Below are 18329 nucleotides of genomic sequence, written 5' to 3' on the forward strand. Positions count from 1 at the left end.
GTGTGTGTGTGTGTGTGTGTGTGTGTGTGTGTGTGTGTGTGTGTGTGTGTGTGTGTGATGTTTTAGCTTGTTTTTCTCCAGAAAACCGCACAGCTTCTGTATAAGAGCTCTGTGGTTGTTTTAACCTCTCGTGTTTTCCCAGCTGCATCTGAGCTGAGATCTGAACCTTTTTTTCATCGTCTTTTCTTTTCTGGCTTCGTGTTTGTTGTACATCTGGTGGTCAGTGATGAGAGGAACACGTCTCTGAGTCGCAGTGTGGTCTTTTCCTGCTCCATCTGAAAACCGCTTTGATGATTGCGATCTTTACGAACACACGGTGTCAATGGAAACGCTTTGATATTTCACTCCAGCTGTCAGGTTTTGTCTGGTATTTGTCAAACATCGGACTTCAAAAAAAGTCTGCCTCTTAGACAAAGGTACCTTTTTTTGTGAACAAATGTGACTACAGAAAACACACACTCCTTAGAAACAAAAAGGCAATTAATGTGCACTTAAGACATAATGACTGTGCTGAAGACTTATTAGAAGCATCAGGATTTTGTTGGTATTGTGCTCTTCACTAACCACTTATTTACAGGATGAGTTTGAGAGGGTGTTTTCTCTGCTGCACAGGGCTGTAATTTCTGATAGCACCCGGCACAGCTGTTCATTATGACACCTTTTGGCAGTACGGGTGTTTAAGGCTGAGCTGTAATACAGCTTGATTGTGATTGTTCTCGCTTCAACTCCCCAAGCACAATTCCTACATGTGCTAAATGAAAACGTTGGTATTTTATTTTACCTGTGCCCCTTTGCAGAAGAACTTCATGTACTCGTGAAACCCTTCATAGACCCTTTGTAAGAAATTCCTCTTGACTCATCTGTGTGTTCCCATACCAGCAAACGAGTCGCATTTCAGTGGCTAATTCAAAACAAAATGTGTTATTTATGTGAATCATCAAGATTCGAAGAGTTTATTTTTTGGGGTGTCAGAAACAACAAGGTTGCTGTCTTTGCAATATAAGGTACAATGTAAGGTATTTAGCCAACATATTTTACCAATCACAGTCAAGATAGACCATTTGCTTTGATTGTAATTGTCCTGGATTTATGTGGAAGATGACAATCGACATCATTCTCATGGATAGAGGGAACTGTTAGGTCTACATTATAACTAGTCACTTAAGCACTGTTAGTTCTGAGGTAAGTCTTGCTATCTGCCAACAATATATTATGCAAAACAAAAAAATCCTACTTTAGCAATGTAATATGTGTTGTAATACATTAGCTTTTTCAACATACTGGCTGTGTCCAAAATGGGAGGCCAGGTCCTCCGAAGGACCCAGCCTACCCGGTCGAGGTGGGCCAGGTCCTTGGTAGATCGGGAAGACCGGAAAACAGTGGCTGTGAATTTGGACGGTCTAGCCTACCGCCCTTACCCCGGCATATGTGCTGCCGCCTAGAAAACGTGATAACCCTAAACAGAAGCAAACTTAGATCAAAATTAGAAAAATATAAATTTATTAGCGTTATTAATATCACAAAATAATAAAATTAACTTAAAGGTAACATTTGAAGAACTAATGGACCCGCCGTATGTGCATGTTTATTTTGCGTTTTTTTTTCTGACCAGAATAGTATTTTAAAACATTTCTATACAAATGACAAAAGTATTAACAACACAACCGCTTGAAATTTTTTTATTTTTATACCACTGTATTTTTATTTAAAACATATTATTTTCCCTTGCTTCATCCGTCATTACTACCATAAAAAAATCCATCAGAGGATCCATCGGACCAGTCCTTCAGTTTGGACCAAAGGAAGGACGCGGTTGTTGGCCGCATCAGAGGAGTCTTCGGTTTTGGACGGCCTTCGTCGCGGCGCTGTGACATAAGCGGCCGACGAATTCGGCCTTCGGAGGACCCGGGCCACCGTTTTGGACACAGCCACTGCTATCTTTAATGGAAAGCTTGTCAGTTTGCAATGTTAGCTAGGATGTCTGCTCAAGTCTGAATTGTGTGTTAACATTAACCTGTAGTGTGGACTGTGTTCATACTGTTACTGGTTGGTTGCCGATTCAAACCTCTGCTCTGTCCTTCTCAGTTGTTGTGTCTTTGGGCAAGACACTTCACCTGCCTTGCAGGTGGTGGTCAGAGGTGGCGTCAGTGCAACCTTTAGGAGCCAAAGTGAGGGTTTTGTTGTTTATTTGTTATTGTAGCACAAGTGTTCAGATAAATACTACACCTCAGGTAACTGCATGACGGGGTGTGATCATACATTACGTACCGGATGCTGGCATGCCCAACAGGGAGCTGGGTGAGCAGTTTTTAGGCACACTTTTCTGTTAACTGTTATTTTTATTGCCATATTCTGAAATGTCATCATTTTTTGACAGTCAACAACAAAACAAGCACTGTTGATGGCAAAAGTTCATTTAGTTTTCAGTTTAGAATAAGTACTCAAACACAATCAGACTCAGGATGGCTTATTGGAGATGCGTCATGGTTAGGGGAATTGTCTTGTAATTAGTAGGTTGCTGGTTCGATCCCCCATCCCATCCCTCTCAGTCATTGTGTCCTTGCCCTTGCCTACTGGTGGTGATCAGAGGGCCCACTTGTGTCAGTGTGCCCCAGGGCTGCTGTGGCTCCATCATCAGTGTGTGTATGAGTGAATGATTGAAAAGCACTTTTTGGGTCCGAAGGGACTTGATAAGGCACTATATAAGTTCAAGCCATTTACCATTTACTCAGCAGCTGCTTTAGTTGTTGATGAAAGTTGCTACAGTGTGTATGAATTTGTGAATGACTGTAATATAAAGTGCTATTTAAGTTCAGGCTATTTACCACTATTTTCGAGAAGGCTATCTCCACTGCATCCATATTTTTATCCGATAATATTTGTAATAGTCATAAAATGAGAGTAATGTAAAGGAATATACATATAAGGTTGGCGCCATAGAAAAAACAACACAGCAGTGTTTTGTTAAAGTAATTTAAGCACTTGCTCTGCTGGATCATTAAACATGGACATATGCACTTGGTGCTTAATTCCTCCTGTAGATTAAAGCATTCTTGGCTTCCGGTACATTTCACAATAAGACATGTTTTATTTTTCTGTAATTTCTGTCTGTATCTTTTTGGCCAAAATTACTAAACCATTTAAGAAAAAGTGACTAATTATGACAAGAAGTCTACTTGAAATTAAAATTAGGGCATTATAAACACTGTATGTAGCCTCGTTATTATGGCTGTCCTATCACTAGACATGGTAATAAGAAGGATTTATATGGTAGGAAATAGATCAAGATGAAAATATTCTGCTTCTCACAATTCAACTGTGTTATGCAGCTGAAAGAGCCAATTTTCTATTTTTGTATTTGTAAAGTCCACTGTCAGCAGAATCTTAAGATTCCTATGTTGGCTCTTGTACTCATGCTTAATACACAGACACATAAACTTGCTTGTTGTTTGGTATTCCACAGATGATGCTGTTAAATCAACGTTTAACCTCTATTCATCAAAATGCTTACTTCTGCTCCTTATAATTTCCCTAACAGTGAAGATTCATACACTAAACGTGGAGCAATAAAGTCTGTTTTGCTTGCAGGATAGAATTTTCTGCCATCTAGAACAAAAATATAATTCTACTGAAGCCGAATTATTACCATATTAAATAGATTTAAATCCAGAGTAGTTATGACTTTATAAAAAAATGGTATGTACAGATAGGTATACATACTGTACGTATAAAATAAATAAAATAAAAACTGATGTGAATGGCCAAAAGTTCCAGTTTTGACTCATCAGTTCCAGAGCTTTCTCCTGGGAACTTTGGGGCTTGTCAGCATGCATTTTTGGCAGATTCCAGTTTAGCTCTTTAGTGTTTAAGGGAACCAACAGCTTTTTTGGTACTGTTTTAGCATTTCTTTGTAAAATAAACAAAAACAATAATTTATAGGTAGGAGATAGGCTCCAGCTCCACAGTGACCATAAATGGAAAAGTGGGTAAAGAAAATGAATGGATTAATGTTGGCAGAAGCCGTGTTTCCATCAACGTTTTTTAATGCGTATTTTGAAGTATCGCATCAGAAAAGGTGAATGGAAACGGCATGATTCGAAAAAACTTCCTCTAATTTGCACTAAAGTTGATACGCTCGCTTGAGGTGGATTTGGGGGTTTTCGAAAAAGAGTTAATGTGCAAAAGGAGAGATGGAAACAAATTTGCTGATTAAGTTCTGACGTGGTGAACATTTACCTCACATGGTTGATCAGCTGTTCTCACTCTCTGAACAGTATCGGTACCAGAGCGACTGCAGCCATGACTGGCAGCAGCTCCCTCCTCCCGCTGTTGGTGTATTCTGTTGTTCCTGTAATGTGAAGAGAATTGCATTTCTTTCTCTACGCATCCAGACAGAATGTAACATCGCCATAACCAGTTGATATCACAGAACAAGTACAACTTTCCCGATAGTAGCAACATGTTCCTGATAACTTCAATCCATTGTCCTGAGATGCGACTTTTACTTCCTGTTTACTACATGCATGAGTCTGACGTAATTGATTTGCTTCAAGCCAGTTGATGGAAACACGTCTGATTCACATTTCTTTATTTTTTTTTCCTTTTTGCAAAGTTTTTTAAATTCGCTCAAAATTCGAATTAAAATTGGATGGAAACACGGCTAGTATGAATCCACTTTTTCCCTGTCAATAGGTTGTGGCACACTCTTTAAACTGGGAACAAGCAGCAATTGGTGTGGACTAGACTCATACAGTTGTATCTATCTTTTCTAGTAGCAAGTTAGCCCACAACTGTTGGAACTGGCCCTTGAGATCTGACAGAGTCAAAGTTGATGTGTGAGCTGTTCCCACAAGTTTGAATGAGAAATAAGAGACTCAGTTGAGCTCAAGAAGATCTCAGAATGATGCAGGTCACAGACAACAGGTGTGGTCTTGCTAAAATACCACACCTGTGTGTTGTCACAGGAGAGGTTAGACATGGGGACACATAATGTGTCTGACAATACAGTGATTCTCCGTTGGTGTGTTTTAGTCAACCAGTACTTTCACAAGGTGCCCTCACCCATTGATTCCAATATTAGGCTAGGCTATTGTGACATTTATGCACCCTACATCAGAGGCCTTCAACCCTGTTCCTCGTGACCCACTGCCCTGAATCTTTTAGTTGTTTCCATGCCTCTGCACACCTGATTTAGGTAATTAAATTACTTACTTAGAATTTCATCAAGTTTAGCAGAAGCCTGTCAATCATTCATTCTTTCTGTCAGTTGTGTTGAAGCAGCGAAACGAGTAAAATAAGAGTGTCAAACTGATTTTCAGTGAGGGCCACATAAACATTATGGTTGCCCTCAAAGGGCCAGTTGTAATTAACTTTCACTCCACATAAAACCACGTCTCATTGAGCTCAGCAATGCTAACAAACAATAACTGAGCTCTACACGGCATTTCATGCATAGAAACAAAGTTTTAACATGCCCTATTATAAACACTGAAGATCACCATGTGTACGACTGACTAAATGTGAAATAAATAATACAGAAATGCGAATGAAAGTAAGAGAGCTTTACTCACTGATGAGACTTGAATTCTGAACTCTCTCACTTTACAACAGGAAATTCACTTTGGAGGGGCGTTCCGGTTTAAATTTGACGAGTACAACTAGCCTGCAGCAAAAGTAGCTGGCAAAAATGCATTGAAATGGAGATCTAACATAGCAAATTTTGCCAGTTGCCTGCTACTTTGGAACCCTGTGCACCTCCATCTAATGATGCAACTGTGTTATTTTGCAGATAAAATAATCAGCATGCATTATGTAAGATGTAGTTTATGGTCAATTCTGGCTTTAAAGTAGCTTTTTTAAAGCCATTAATATATCTTTGAAGGCCACATTTGGCCCACAGGCCTTGAGTTTGGCATGTGATCTAAAACATACATGGCAATGGGCCACAGGGAACAGGGTTGAAGACCTCTGCCCCACAAGTTATGTTTTGCACAGTTCCACCACCCGGTTAGTTAGGGTTACATAAGACCTCCAACAAACTTTATAAAGTGCTGGTAATGCTGTATATTGCAACAACAGAACATCCTTTATGTCTGGTGACCTTCCATACCTGTTTGACTGACTGCCAAATGCTACCCTTGATTACCCTTTTGATCCACTTGAGTCCTCTTTAAGATGTGTCCGCTCCTTACTAATGAAATAATTTACATACACATTCCTGTGCTGCATGTAAACCCGATTATGGCTCAATCTGATCATTCTTTCTAAGTCCCTTTTATAATTATTTTCCTGTTTTTTTATATATTTTTTTCTTTTGGTTCTGGTTGCCATACTTTAATGTTCCAGCCTACTTCTCAGTAGGGGTGTGTATAACTGGGGATGGCAGTACCAAGTGTGACAAAACTACTGATATTCCTTGCAGCATTTTTAACAGCTGTCGTTGGTGTTCAGTGTTAATTACTAAATGAGTGCATGCCAAAAAAAATAAACTAAGATGGTTAACACAGCATTGATTATACCGGTTAAATGACAGCATGTTAATAGTAGTCTTAGTGTGCATGTAAGCGTTTTAGCTCAGAGCAGCCAGATCTGTGTTTAAATGCAGCCTGGAGGAGCAGTGAGCATGCATCATTTCTCTGTTCACATTCTTTTAACTGCAGGTGGTGTTTCTGTACTGCAGCTGCTCTGTAATCTAAGGCAGCTTTTCATTTGATGAGAGTGTGTTCTGATGCAGGAACCGGCATCACCTCTAGCATAAGGTCATACTTGATGTTATGTATTTATGCTTATCTTGAATACTTATCAGATGATGACTTCAGTCTGACTGCTACAGCTGTGCACAGTTGTTGACTTAGTCACGTATTGTTGGAGGTTTGTCATGTTCAGTTTTAACTGAGGGGCGTATTACTAAATCAATAAACTGCTGTCTGCAGAGATTTGTTAGGGACGAGCCAATAGTGAGTTAAAAGGCACCAAAGTTGATTGCTCTGATCTTAAGCAACTCCATTCTAAAACAATTCGCAGTGATCCATGCAAACATTTTTTGTTACCCTTTACATCTCATCAATGTTGTGTTGCACTTTTATTTATGTACCATATTTGTTTTCCTGTTTAGTTTACTGATGGCTCAATTAATCCTGGTACATCCTCGGCCGGGAAGATCAGATGCAGCCTTTGTTTTGGGGGTTTTGTGGGCCACATGGGGAATTGGGACAACTTTCCACAGCGTAAAGCCAGCATTGACCAAAAACTATGTCTTCCATAATGCGTGTTGATTATTTTACCTGCAAAATTTGCCAAGTAATAATTTGATTTTCACTGCATTTTTGCTGTCTTTTTATTTATTTATTTATTTATTTATTTATTTATTTATTGATTTATTTATTTTTTGCTGCATCCCAGTTATACTAATTGTAAGTTTGAACTGGAACACCTCTCCAGTGGGAAGTCCTTATAGGAAAGTTGGAGAGTTCAGAATTTAAGACGTAATCTACTTACCACGTCTCATCAATGAGTCAACTTGTCTTACTTTAATTAGTATTTCTGTGTTATTTATTTCACATTTAGACAATCGTACATGTAGTACTTTTCAGTGTTTATAAGAAGATGTGAGAAAACACAGTTTCCATGCAGAAAATACCACGTAGAGCTCAATGGTTTTGTGTTAGTTGTGCTCAACCGTGGCAAGGAGGCAAGGAACGTGACATATTTAGTCAAAGTTAAACATAAAACAAAGTTAATTACAAATGGCCCTTTGAGGGCCACCATAATGCTCAGGTGGTTCTGTTTGTACTACTTTGGGAGTTTTTTGTTAGCATTTGTTTTTCCAGTCAAACATTTTGACAAAAAAAAAAAAAACATTGAAATAAGCATTTCATGCTACAAGGGGGCGAGACCATCCACATTATTGATAACCTAAAGAATATAGCTTTGTTTGTGATATATATGCAGCACCAACAGACCAACTTCAGATTTTCTTCATTCTTAGAGAGTACACAACAAAATGCATTTAAAGCTAAAAAAGTGGATTTTTCAATATATGTCCCCTTTAATGACAATTTCAACACAATTTCAAGTTTGACAGCAACAGGACAGCAAGGCAGATGATATTAGTTCTAGAGCACAAAATGATAGTGAGCATGAATGAAGGAAATTTATTGTTGTCTTTTTTTTTCAAATCCAAACTAAGACTGATAAAATCTTTATTTTGGACAGTGTGTTTAAACATTTTTGTTTTCCTCACCAAATTTTCAGGGGTCCATACCTATGTTTCTCTATTGTCCTATCTATGACCTATGTTGTCCTAAGGTTGATAATGGAAATCATGAAAGATAATTGACTTCCCTTTCAAATGTAGTTTAAAAAATGAATGAATGGAAGAATGAATGAATGAATGAATGAATGAATGAATTAAAGAATAGGTATTGTACAGAGAAAAGGGTCATCCCTATGTGCCCTGGTACAGTGCCTGCACTGCAATTCTGTATGTTTTTCATTTGTTTCAAAATACATTTTAATGTGAAGCCAAGCACCATTCATGATTTCAGTTATAAACCCTAGGACAAAATACATACTAGGGAACATAGGGATGACCCCAATTTTGTGTAAACAAAAGGTGCAAACACAGCAGAAAGTCTGTTTTTAAAGTTACCCCAAGTAGTTTGTATTAGTTTCTTTTATATGCAACAGAAACGCAAAACTCCCATGTTAAGTGAAATAAAAGTAGTTAGTACATAAAAAGCATACATTTTGCAAGAAGAGGAGTAAAATAACTCAATCTGTCAAATTGTTAATAAGACATTTCAAATGAAAAAGAAACTCAGTGAATTATGGAGCTTAGTCTGGGCTTGCCTCTAGGTACGATGTTATAATGATGTTATGTTACAGGATCTGAGCCAGAGCTGCTTCACACTTCAGTGTGTAAAGAAGACGAAGCAAAAAAAAAAAATCATTTCGATCAACTAAAATCTCATTAGGTCAAAACACACTGCTGTCGTAAGGATTATAGTTACCACGCGTACCCATTTGTCAAATCCAAAGCTACATTTATTTACTTTACATTTATGCAAACGATATGGGTAGTATTTTCTGAGCATCTTTTTTCTATCTTTGTCTCAAATAGATGTGTTTTAATGTAACTCAAGTGAGCATTCAAACAAACAGAGTCATTCTTCATTAAAAATATTTGAGAACATTTGAGATGTCTTAATTAAGACATCACGTTATTTGCAATTACTGTACAATAATTACCAGTACGTCAGATATGTATGCGTGTTGAACACTAAACTGAATGTATTGTGTATCAATGTATTGCGCATTACTCAGTATTGCCTGTTGTGTTTGTTCAGAGCAGCTTAAACCAAGCAACATCATAGCGGTTTCACAATCAGCACAAAACAGTGGAGGGTCTAGACAAAACAAAAATTAATATTTTCAACACATTTATCATCAATAAAAGTAAAACTGTAGCTGCTGTCTGTGTAGACAAGCAGAGCACTTCAACTTTTTTAGCTCACGTATAGTGGTACAGTAAACTCTCTAATCTGAGATCCCTGTTAGTGTCTGTATCCAATGCATCCACTGAACTTGAATGAAACTTCCAGAAAACGGAATAACATAATTGATTTACTTTTAGAGTAAACTTGATTCAAGATGACTGCCACAGACAACTGACTTAATCCCACAGTAATAGTCGTGATTCAGTTATTGAGCAAAACCTGGTTGCATTTTCACCTGGTTTAGCAGGTAATTTTGGTCTCCAATAGCACCCATTTGGAACACTAACAGACTGCTCAAGATTTTTGTGAAAATTTTTGGCTTAAACTGGATGCAAGATAATTTTGTCTGCAAAATATCTTGTGAATTCAAACACTCTGAAAATAACCATTAGATGTACCTCTACAACCGATTAAGTTTAGAAACCAAGCCAGATCAATCTGCCATCACAGACGACTAAACTTAGAAAACAAATGGCTACAAGTACGTCAACTGAACAGACACTGGCTGTGTCTCCATTCAGAGGTTGCAGCCGACCTACGGCACATTTGTCGGCTGCTTATGTCACTACCAGGTGCCGTTGGCTGTCCCAATTTGTATAGGCACCTACTCACATGTGGCCGACAAATGCGGCAGACAAAACCCAGAAAACGTTGGATTCATTGAGCTGTCCGCAAACTAAAGCGAAAAACAAAGAGAGCAGAGGATTCGTCTTCTTTTTTTATTTGTCTGAGTTTAGTTTTTTATTACGGCGAAGTTTGGAAAATTATCACGGATTGAATAATTTGATTTTAAATGTAAGTTTAGCAACGTAGCTGATTAAATTTCTGCTGCAATGAGATGCTAAATCAACTGTAATTACAAGCATTGATACTGGAGCTAAACCCAAGTTATTAATATTTTTTTAGACAGCTGAAGGCATAAAATAGAAGACCATGTTAACAAGGTAGCACATTCCTGTCACGCAAACATACGTCATCCAGACAGTCTAATTTGCCACTGTTTTTGCAGCCTATTCTGATGTCCTATAGCCCACGTAGGGTGTAGCCAATGTGGGCTGTGATCTACGTGGGCTGAGACACAGCCATTGTGCCAGGGTTTCGTGTCATGTGGTTGTAGCTGAAGGTTACTCACATTTACTCAAAGTGCTACTCATCACACAAGATCTGAACTCAAAACTTTAACAATAAGTCTTGGAGCTGTCTTATTTTATTTGTTAGCAAATTATCCCAAAAATGTATTCATGAAACTTTCAGTAAGTATCATAAATTAGAAAATTAGGTGCTTAAAGCCCAAAAAAGTTCAGATTGACTAGGATTAACTCCAGACAGAGTTAAAGGTAAGTGATTTTATTTACAGTTCTCAGGTTTGGGTTCAGGGAGGATCTGGAAGGAAACAGAGAAAAGGTGAGTATCTTATTAATAGAGAGTTAGTTGGTGATCTTGTCTGGCAGAGTTTACTCACATTTATTTGGATCCAAGGTGGCAGTGGCAGGTGCAGATGTACGCTGAGTCATTGGAGAGTGACAGGACAATAACACAGACTGATCCCAATCTTCCCTTTTGCAGCAGGTTGTAAGGAGGCTGACGGCTCCTGGAGAGGGTTCCACAAGGAGCCAGGACTGAAAGGTCACAGGAAATTACAGGTTTGTGAACTTTCACAAGAAAAGGGAAAGGGGACTTGTCAATTTCTACCAGTTGGTATCCTAATATTCCAGCAGAGACAAACTGAGCTCCAGGTCCTTAAGTACCCAGGAGCTCATCAGCCAGAATCAGGATCAGTTAAGAAGGACTTGGCTCCTGCCACTCAGAATCTGCAACAAGGATTTAGAGGAATAGAGCAGACTGAAACCCAACAGAAAGTGATGAACAAATAAGCATCCACAACTGAGTTTATTGCAGTCCATCCATCCATCCATTTTCTTCCGCCTATCCGGGGTCGGGTCGCGGGGGCAGCAGCTTCAGAAGGGAGGCCCAGACCTCCCTCTCCCCAGCCACTTCTTCCAGCTCCTCCGGGGGAACTCCAAGGCGTTCCCAGGCCAGCCGAGAGACATAGTCCCTCCAGCGTGTCCTGGGTCTTCCTCGGGGCCTCCTCCCGGTGGGACGTGCCCGGAATACCTCACCAGGGAGGCGTCCAGGAGGCATCCTTACCAGATGCCTGAGCCACCTCAACTGGCTCCTCTCGACGTGGAGGAGCAGCGGCTCTACTCTGAGTCCCTCCCGGATGACCGAGCTTCTCACTCTATTTTTATTGCAGTCAGTTACATTTAAGATGGCCACTATATGACTAATTGGCATTAGCCAACCCAAAAAGTGTATATACATCAGTAATTTTAACAAGTATTGACTAAAAATTTGATACAGTAGTAGCTGAGGGTTGCTTACAACACAATGTGTACTCTAATTGCACGTAATTGGAAACAACATTATTTTTAAGTTTGACCAAAACAACTATAATTTTGTTATTTCGTCACATTAAATAATCTGAGTCAGGTGATATGCATTTGTCTAAGGAATTTCAATGTCATTTCTATAATATTTTAGTTTTGCGTTCTACTGATGTAACTTTGAACTACAGATGAAGAAAATTTCTTGTGTGTGCGATTTCACTAGACAGTCAACCTTTTTAGTCCGATTCTTCTGACAAATGGAATGTCATTTTGTCTGGCGAAGAAAAAAAAACCACAAACAAAACAAACTCACAGACAAGCACTTAAAGGTAGAAAGACAGTGATGTGTTTCTGACACAGGGACATGTTTAGACGAGTGTAACAGATCACAAGACATGAGACCCCTATTCTGTTTTCATGCCCTCTCCTTCTCACTACAGTGCACTTGTAGAGCCTGCTCGGTCTTGTCTTTTTTTACTCACACTCACACACTCACACACACACACACACACACCCCGCACACATACACAGCTGTAGTCAGAGGGCAGAGCAGACTTTTCATGCATGGCTCACTGTGCTTATGTAAGAGCACTACTTAAACCTGGTTACATCATATAACAGGCAGCACTGTGTCAGTGGGTCACTGTGCCACGCAGCCACTTAACTGTGTTCACCCTCCACATGTGACTGGACCATTGTGAGTATTTTGATGGGTCGTGTCAGCCCGCATGTTCGGATTTAATTATACATGTGTACAGTGCTGAAATCAAAATGGATATAGCATGAGGAATTAAGAGCATTAAAGCATTGCTGCACCTATAGAGTGCCAGTAGGGGGGTGGATCTCTCTTTTCCCCCAATTTATACTCTTAGCATCCTCTACTCGTAATGTTGCACAACTCCTACCCTTCATTTGTCTGTCTGTCTTCGTCTTGTTTGTGTTGCGATCGGGGCAGGACTGCCCGCTCCCACTGGCACACAGTGCCACGATAAACAGAGAGGGAGAGACACAACAGAGAGGAAGGAGAGAGGCGTAGAGGAGAGCGAGGGAGGAGCGTAGCCGCGCCGAAGCCGAGCCCCTCGATGCCTGAGCTCGCAGAGTGGAGCTGACGCCGACAGCCACACAAACACACTCCCCTTCTCAGTTACAGTCACACACACACACACCACCACCATCACTACACTCTCTCTCTCGCTCACACACACACACACTCAGTGACGGCTGCCAGCCTCAGTGGGAAGCGAGCCGTCAGGGAGAGAGAGCTTGAGAAGAAAGCGAGGGAATGCCAAGGGGAAGGCAAGAAAAGAGAACAGAGTTGGAGGGGCACCTTGTGGATCAGGAGGGATTTTCCTCGTTCTGAGTGGACGTCTGGATAAGGCTATCTGCTCCTTCTTCCTCGGCAAGAGGAGTTTTTAACCAGGGCTTTTTTTTCTCCCCACTGTTCCCTTTTTTGCTCATCCTTTACGGCCAGGCTCCGGCAATATCTACCTATCTATCCCCGGAGCTTAACAAAAGAGGGAGGGAGTAAGAGAGGGGAGGACAAAAAAAAAAGCAGGCACAGCTTAAGCTCCAGACCACCCTCTTTCCTCCTCCTGCTGTTCTCCCTCTCTCTCCAGCTCCACATCCATGTGTGAGTTCATCGCTGATTTCACTGTCTTTGGAGAATAGAGCAGAGGACAGCGTGTGTTCTTCAGGATCCAGCTGGGCTTCCACTGGGATCGGTGTCTGGTTTAAGAGTGGACCAAGACGGACTGTGAAACAGGAAGAGGTGAAAAAAAAGAGAGAGAGAGAGACGTTGAAAAGCAAACTGAGGGGCATGTTAAGGGCAACAGAGAAGAAGTCTAAATTCTAGACTGAAGAGTGTAAAAGAGATAGGAAGCGACACGCAACCCTCTCCTTCCCCCCCCCCACTGTCAGCCCCGCTTTTATTGTTTCCTGAATCTTTCCGTATTTTATCCTTCTCACCTTTCACCTCCCTCTTCCCAACATCTCTCTTCTGCTGCTCTGGCATCATTTTTCCAGACTTGCTGGAGGAGGACAGGTTTAGTGCCATCCCCTTGCAAGACCAGCAGACAGACCGATACCTACGTGCTCTCTGTCCCACAGTCCATCCCTCTTCTCTCCTGTCCACTCAACACTTGCAGCAGCCAAGAGGAGAGTGTTCTTTCTGCATCTCTTGGAAACGACTCCCCCCTCTTCCCTGAAGGATTCAGGCCAGCAGCTGGAAGGGATTGCACCCCACCTGCGAGCTTCTATCTCCAGCCTCCAGGACATTCAGTTGGATTCTAGCTACATGGGAAAACGTTTGGAGCAACAGCCAATGTACCCCCACTACACCTACTACTACCCCCACTATCTCCAGACGAAGGTAGGATGAGCTGCAGGGTTGACCAGTTTTACCTACTCTGCTTGAAAAGTGTTCAGCATGTCTTGTTTCATTCCAAATGGCTTAACTCGTGCTACGTTTCATTCACTTCTCCAGTTTGTTTTATGTGATCCTCAGCTCCGAGCTCCTTCTTTACAGTGGTGAAGGACAAGTTGGCAGATGAGGTCAGGCAGGAGTCCATGCGTGGACTGTGACGGGTTGCAGATATTACTGATCTGCAGTGAGAAGAGAAAGCAGGTGGAAGAGAGTCTGGAGAGGTGGAAAGGAAAGGAGGAAGAAAAAGACAAAGGAAGAAAATGTTCATGAACGTAGCGAGGGAGGAGATGCAGATGGTTGATGTGGCAGCAGAGGATGCGAGGAATAGATGGAGGCGACCCTAAAAAGGGTGGCTGAGAGTTTAAAAGGAAAAAACACTGGGGGCTAGCATTTGTTAAAATTAACAACAAAAAATACAACCAGCAGTGACCACTTGCAGAGAGATGATGTCATCACTGTTAGTTTGTGACGTGTTGCTGCTCCTGAAACACATTTTCGCCTGTAGTCTCACTTCCTGCTTGGGCATCAAGGGTCTCTTGGCAGCTTTTCTTCTGTGCTTTTGGTGACACTTTTTTTTACTCTTTTTTTTAGTTGTGTTTGATATCAAACGTATAAAAAGGGACCAGGAAAGATTTAAAGTTGAGAGAGATCTGAAGATGAATGACCTCAAAATTTGTTATGACAAAATAAAGTATTGTCCAATGATGTATTTCATAAAAGATGTGCTCCACTGGAGAGAAAAAACAACCACAACAACAACAAAACAACGATATGAAGCTTAAAACTTAAAGTTGATGGGTGCTATTATAGCAAACTACAGCTTGATATATTATTCATGCTTCCTTGGAAACGTATCAATTGACATTCTTTCAGTGACACCTATATTCCTGGTAAGTTTCCAACTTAACTATTCAATGTCTCCAAAATTCACCAGTTTAGGTTGTGGAAAAGAAAAAAAAATGATTGAAGTGCTTGCGTAACGTAACAATGTCTCCTGTGTTCTGTGTGTCTTCAAGGGAGATATTGATGTCACTCAGCTGTTTCTCCCCCCTTTTTCATTCTTCTGAGTGTTTGACCCTGTCCTTCCCTCTCTGACCCCACCAACTCCCACCAGTTAGAAGTTCAAGTTCAGGGCAGGGGGCCCACATATCCCTCAGTCTCAGCCACAACCCCCTCCCCCCACACACACTATCCCTTTTCCATGCCATCAGCGCCATCAGCGCCCTTCCCTTTGTGGGCCATCCCCAGCGCGTTTATGATGCTTCAGAAATGACTGATGGAATCTTATATTCCACTCAGCTTACACAGAATGCATAAAACCAAGCTCGTCTTTCTTTTCCAGATTTATCACAATTCTTTACCTCACGCACAGAATGCGTACACGGCTTGATGAATTTATTTCACAAATGCCTCACACACTGACACACTCTGATTCTCCCACCACCAAGAAGCAGAAAATGGATTACGAAGGGCTGATCGATTGCTCCTGCATCATATCAACCGCCATTGCCTTTGTCTGCTGTGATTCATCAGATTTTTTTTGTCCCTTCGTGTATGGTAGTAAATGTGAGGATGTGGTGGTTTTGCTGGAATATTTAGTCAAAGTGCATGTGTCAGTGAGCAGGAGAGATGAAAAGAAAGACAGTGTAGGAGTCGGATGCTGTGAGAACAGAGAGATCAAGCTATTGAGTGGACGATGTGGGAAGAGAAGGTAGGGAAATTATTGCTCAACTGTTAAAAATACGTTGAACCGTGACCCATCTCAGAACAACAGACTTAAAGAGGTAGGGATACTATTAGTTTAAGCAGAAACACACAGGTAGTGAAGCTTCTTTGTTGTTTTTTTCTTTTCTTATGTGGCTTTGAAACAGTCATCCTGTTATAAGATTATAAATGCAGTTGGAAGTGGTTCCGCTAATCAGCTAATAGCGGGACAAATTTTTCTTTTAGCAGATTAGCATTTTTCACTAACTTTGAAAACCGTTAGCGGACCAGTCAGCTTCTGCTAAATTATGTTTTGCAAAAGTTTAGGTCCGCTAACAGCTAACTAACAAACAAACGTCTACAGGTTTGTGTCAGTCCCACCAGCCTTCAGGTTATAGGAGACAATGTGACACAGTCTGAGTGACAGTTATCTTTGTGATTTGCTATTAGTGTTAGCTTCAGCTAATTTTTACTTGTTTATTGTTAGCAAAGCCATATTTTTATGTAGTTGAATATAAGTTAAAGCTAACTTTTTGGTTAGCTGTGCCCACCACTGGCAGTGGGATTTCAAAAGACCTGAAAATTCTACATTAGCTCTGCTCACATTTTTTACTGAAATTAATTGAAGGTCCAAAGCGAAAAGGCATACACAGTCCTCTCCAAATAGGATTTTTTTAAAGTAGCATTTGTATCTTCAGAACACACTTTCAAATTCTGAATAATTATAGTTTATTTTAGCAGATATCCCCACCTCTTGTCAACTGTTTCCTTACATTGCATTCCTCAATGACACAGACTGTCAGCTTAGGGCAACTGCTGCAACAATGAAGACTAATAAAATCCTATAATTAGCCATATTATATCATTATATTATGGAATTTATTCCAATACAAAAAATAAATAGGAGGATTGTGATGTTGGTGCTTTTATCCTCACAGTTTTTAAATAAAACAGCACTAATTCTGTTTAACATGGATTCCATTCACTGCTTTATACACATATAATGTAGCAGCATTTGAGCTTTATACATATTCAGTATTAATCGCAGGATACAGTCAATCACATTTGCATTTTGTATATGAGGCATCATCAGTTCATTTGCTGAGTCAGGGTTATTCATATTCACACTTGAGAGGTGTTGAAAGTTTTAAGGGATATGCTCCAGATGAGTCAGATTTGTAATCAACTTAAAATGGATTTTTTTATGTATTCGTTCATTTTAAATGAACTTGTAAATGGCTGTAAAATGTGACACCAGGTGCACATGTGTGCAGGTTGGACTACCTTTGGTGTGTGATGTGTGTCTGTCACCCCCAGTTTTATGTGTACAGATGTCTCCATCTTGCAGCGCTCTCTTGTTCTGTGATTTATCTCCATCAGTTCAAGGTCATCTAATTTATCTCAAGTATCTGCAACAGGCATCTGGCCCAGACCATCACTTCATTTCTTACACTCCATCCATCCCTCAATCCCCCATCATCCCACCAGCCCTCTCTCTGCCGTCAAGGTCAAATCAAATTGGATCCTTCCAGCACAGAGTCTATGCTCTCAGCCATGTGTGTGTGTGTGTGTGTGTGTTTGCAAATGCATTCACGGGCAAATAAAAGTTGGCATCTGCCTGTCGTTTCCTTTGCCGTGACTGCACATGAAGCAGCAACTTTGTGCGACGATTCATGTGTGAGACTGAATTTATTTGATCACTTTTGCGAAGATAAAGTGCAGGAGTGTGTCGTGTGAGGTGATGTGTAGGTTCTCCAGGTCCAAGAGGAACAATCTTATCTGTGTGTGTTAGCATCTAAGGCCTCTCAGCTCAGTTAAATTGTGTGCGTATTGACAGTGGCCTATAGTTCAATCTGTCTGCATTTCTCTTGATTTCAAACAGGAGAATATGTTGGAATGTTTAAGTGTGCGGTAGTGATGGAACTTCCGGCTCTTTTCAGAGTGCCTGTTCTTTTGGAGCGACTCACAAAAAAGAGCCGGCTCTTTCGGTTCCTACGTGACTCCGATATTTTGTTGAATACATTCTTACCAAATCTGTAAAATGAATAAGTACTAGTGTAAAAACATACATCATATTATATAATTATTGTATAGCAAAGCAAAAAAGTCAACAGCTTCCAAAACCAGAAGCACCAGAGACTGGGGTAAGCATTTGTTGTAATTGAGGAATTAATGGCTTAAGTTTCAGCAGTTCTGAAGAAGATGTACTGTCGAAACATAAGCTGTTGATTCCTCCTTAAAGACAAATGTTTATCACTGACTTGGTGCTCCTGGTTTTGGAAGCTGTTGCTTCTTTTTTGCTGTGTCATGATAAGTCGT

At 40.5% G+C, this 18329-nt stretch overlaps 1 protein-coding gene and 1 long non-coding RNA gene across 5 annotated transcripts in view; one reads left to right on the top strand and one right to left on the bottom strand.

Moving 5' to 3' along the window:
- Window positions 1–10855: 10855 nt before the first annotated feature.
- LOC106514239 (uncharacterized) lies at window positions 10856–12910 on the bottom strand. The gene is made up of 3 exons (XR_001309873.1): window positions 12790–12910; window positions 10960–11116; window positions 10856–10880 (listed from the first exon to the last, which is right to left on the bottom strand). It is a non-coding gene; the product is annotated as an uncharacterized LOC106514239 (long non-coding RNA).
- Window positions 12911–12924: 14 nt separating this feature from the next.
- Window positions 12925–18329, top strand: part of LOC106514237 (RNA-binding motif, single-stranded-interacting protein 3) — a 199289-nt gene continuing 193884 nt past the window's right edge. For 2 of the 4 annotated variants that reach the window (XM_014003400.1, XM_014003399.1), the window contains exon 1: window positions 12927–14252. In XM_014003400.1, the coding sequence (XP_013858854.1) occupies window positions 14178–14252 (75 nt within the window). In that variant the 5' untranslated portion in view covers window positions 12927–14177. Of the gene's footprint in view, window positions 14253–18329 lie in introns of all 4 variants that reach the window. The other 2 variants (XM_014003398.1, XM_014003397.1) reach the window with 2 other exon arrangements.

The sequence above is a fragment of the Austrofundulus limnaeus genome, unplaced genomic scaffold (genome assembly GCF_001266775.1).
Source record: "Austrofundulus limnaeus strain Quisiro unplaced genomic scaffold, Austrofundulus_limnaeus-1.0 Scaffold18, whole genome shotgun sequence".
Lineage (NCBI taxonomy): Eukaryota > Metazoa > Chordata > Actinopteri > Cyprinodontiformes > Rivulidae > Austrofundulus > Austrofundulus limnaeus.